General features: G+C 33.8%; 1 protein-coding gene across 1 annotated transcript; it reads right to left on the bottom strand.

Moving 5' to 3' along the window:
- Positions 1-260: 260 nt before the first annotated feature.
- On the bottom strand, positions 261-2,874 carry LOC110105140 (1-aminocyclopropane-1-carboxylate oxidase). Its single transcript, XM_020834519.2, has 3 exons — positions 2,624-2,874; positions 1,020-1,586; positions 261-798 (listed from the first exon to the last, which is right to left on the bottom strand). Exons 1-3 carry the CDS (start codon positions 2,732-2,734, stop codon positions 502-504), a joined length of 975 nt encoding a protein of 324 aa, XP_020690178.1. The 5' UTR covers positions 2,735-2,874; the 3' UTR covers positions 261-501.
- Between the last annotated feature and the right edge of the window lie 360 nt (positions 2,875-3,234).

Genomic DNA, 3,234 nt, shown 5'->3' with positions numbered 1-3,234 from the left:
AATTTATAAAGTATATAACATATTAATGACTTCATGCTATTGAAATATAGGGTGGGGGGCAAAGCCAATGTTTTGACTCAAATTCGAGATCTCTTGCAACATATCAAGCGAGGTGCCCCAAGCAAATCTTAGATTTTATTTGAAACAGCTTTCTTATCACTTTTTAATAAATAATTTTTTGAACTAAAATTTTTATATTAAAATTTACTTCAAAAAAAAAATATTCGGAACAAAGCCCAAAGCAAAAAAAAAAAGACTAGTTGACAAACTGTTGCTAATATTCAAGAATTGAATAACTGAAGACTACATCTCATAACACTGAAACGATAAGGAACAAATTTAATAGCTAGCTTTCCATAGACAACATCAACATAAATATATTTAGAAATGACATACTACTCCAAACATAGACATAATTCTTCCAATCACACCACCAGACCAGACCCTACACATAAATAACTAATTTGTTTCCAAATGCCAGCCAATTAATTAATTACTTAATCAAGCAGTAGGAATCAGCTGAGAGCTAATAACAGCATCCATAGTCTTCATAGCCTCAAACCTTGGCTCCTTAGCCTCAAACTTCTTGCGAACATACAGCTTCATGTAATCCTCAAACACAAACTTTGGATAAGTTTCCTTCTTCTTCTCCTCCGCCTCTTTCTCTACCAGCTCTGGCGCCGGGAAGATGACGGCGTCACTGCCAGGGTTGTAGAAGGATGCAATCGACATGCGGTTGCCGTTGGTTTGCGCCACCACCCTGTGCATCACACTCTTGTATTTTCCATTTGTTATCACCTGTGATCATTTCATCAAGTTTGAATTTTCCATTCTGTTTTGATGATTTCTTGCTTAATATGTTAGATTTCAAATTCAAGTCATCTTGAAATCAATGCTGAGTCAATATTGAGTAGACTCAAAGTGATTTCGAGTGTTTACAAACATAAGCATAAATATTTATATTTGCTCAAACATCAAGCACAAGTTTTTAATTAAAAAAAAATGAAGAAATTAATTACCTCAAGCTGATCTCCGATATTAACAACAATGGAATGGCGCATGGGAGGAACATCAACCCATTCACCATCCTTAAGCAACTGAAGTCCACTGACCTTATCATCCTGAAACAGCAGAATAATCCCTCCCGCATCCGTATGAGCTCTCAATCCCTTTATCAACTCCGGCTTCGGACACGGCGGATAATTACTAACCTTCGTCCCAAAGGTCGGCAATCCGTCCGATCCGCCGCAAAAAACCTTTTTCAAATACCCCTTCTCAAGCCCCAAATCCTCGCACAACAGATCCAGCAATCTCTCTGCCAGTTTCTCGAGCTCTAGAGCGAATTCTTTCATCGTCCTGCGGCAATCCTCATCCAGGTCGGGGACTTGAGAGATGTTGGAGGTTGGGAGATGGCGGAGGAAGAAGGTGCTTTCCCAGTCCAGATTTTCGGCGTCGACATTTTCGCCGGAATCTAAGGTTTTCGCAGCGAATTCTTTGAATCGCTGCTCGCGGAATCGGCGGTAATGTTCTTTGTTTACAGTTTCGACTCTGTTCATTAGATCGTGCGGGATTCCGTGGTTCAGTAGCTGCATTTAATTTTATTTCCATCCATCAGTTACTCTATTTTCTTTCAAGGGAAAAAATTCATTAAAATATCATAACAAACCACGGAGGGGGTGAAAATATATTATTAAAATTTATTTTAAAATTTTAATTAATACCTATATCATTTTGCAGCTACTGAATTAAATAACGTATATCATAAAAAAAACCATGGCACTTTTTTTTTAAACGGCCTTTTAATATAATATTTTTTAAAAAAAAGTGACAAAAAATTGTCACCAACAAAATCTTAACTAGATGAACTAATAAAATACCCTCTCTCTCCCAAAAAAAAAAAGTCATGCTCTCAATTCCTTATGGTCCATGCATTTGAAAATGAGTTGGTAGATGGTTCTAATTAATATCTTTTTTAGGAATCAATTTTTATTTTGTATAGAGAGATTTTATGTAGGGGCACCCAACAATAGTTTTTTTTTATCATTTAAGCTAATTAAGAAAAATTTATACACATATCGTAAGATTCTAACTCAAGATCTCTTGATTGATAGCCAAATATTCCAACCAAAAAACCAAGGTGCCACCCAACAATAGTTTGAAGGGCTTGAAATTATTTTCTTTTCTGAGAAATTTATTACATATTTTCCAATTTAAAAAGTATAAAGAGAGCTTGAAGGTTTCTTATAAATAAGTATGGGAAAAAAAAACAATATCTTATGAGAAATTGTTTAGAAGCTGCATGTTTCCTGGACGCTCACATTATTGAGTAATTTTAAACATGTAGAAATAATATAAGATCTTCCTTATGTAGAAACTTTTAAATCACATGGAGATGCCATAATGGGCTTCTGTTGACAATTTTTCTATCATTATCAAAAAAAAATCATTTCAAGAAAAATAAAATTAGAGCTTTTATATATTTTTTGTGAAATGATATAAATATTAATAAAAATTGCTTAATATAGAGGTCTGAAACTAAAAGAAAAAAGCTCTCCCAATTACTATCATTTTATCTTCACAAAAAAAAATTCAGGGGAGACAAAAAGTAAGAGCAGGGCTTCACCTCGAAGAATCCCCAGTTTTCACAGCCGTCTCGAAGAACAGCCATGGCGTCTGAGCGCTTAGAACCCTCAAGAAGCTCCATGTTAATCACAGGGAAGCTTCTGCTCTCCATCTCTCTTTTTCTCTGTATATCTCAGCGTTTTCAGAAGCAGAGCAGGCAGGAAACCAGAGAGAGAGAGAGAGAGAGGCTAGTTTCTCTCTTCTGAGCAAAGGCTTCTAGTTATTAGTTTGAAGGGTGGACGGAGGAGGAGAGACCATAGGGGGCTATTTATAGGCTTATAGGATAGGGAAGGGAGATAAAGGAAGGTGCTTGGAATGAGTTGGTAACAATTTTTTTTTTTAATTGGCATAAAGTTAATATAAGTGAGATTTTATTTTTCTTTTATCAACTTAGAGTGTATTTGTGGAATCTTTAATTATTTTTTAAATTTAATTATAAAATCATTTTTAATAAATAAAAAAAATTATGAGAGAATTGGTAATTTTTTAGATAAAAAAGATAATTATATTTATAAAATTATGAGCTTAAATAACATACTTTATAATTTATAATTATAATTTAAAAATAAAAATTATTATGCTGTTATAATTTTAAAAAATATTAATAACAAC

Source organism: Dendrobium catenatum, unplaced genomic scaffold (assembly GCF_001605985.2).
Source record: "Dendrobium catenatum unplaced genomic scaffold, ASM160598v2 original_scaffold_46847, whole genome shotgun sequence".
Lineage (NCBI taxonomy): Eukaryota > Viridiplantae > Streptophyta > Magnoliopsida > Asparagales > Orchidaceae > Dendrobium > Dendrobium catenatum.
This window is presented reverse-complemented; position numbering and strand designations above follow the sequence as displayed.

Excerpts from the sequence above, each read along its gene's own strand:
- LOC110105140 (XM_020834519.2), bottom strand. The coding sequence starts at position 2,734 with ATGGAGAGCAGAAGCTTCCCTGTGATTAACATGGAGCTTCTTGAGGGT. Across the intron at positions 1,587-2,623 it reads AAAACTGGGGATTCTTCGAG|CTACTGAACCACGGAATCCC; the intron begins GTGAAGCCCTGC and ends AATTAAATGCAG. Across the intron at positions 799-1,019 it reads ATATCGGAGATCAGCTTGAG|GTGATAACAAATGGAAAATA; the intron begins GTAATTAATTTC and ends AAATGATCACAG.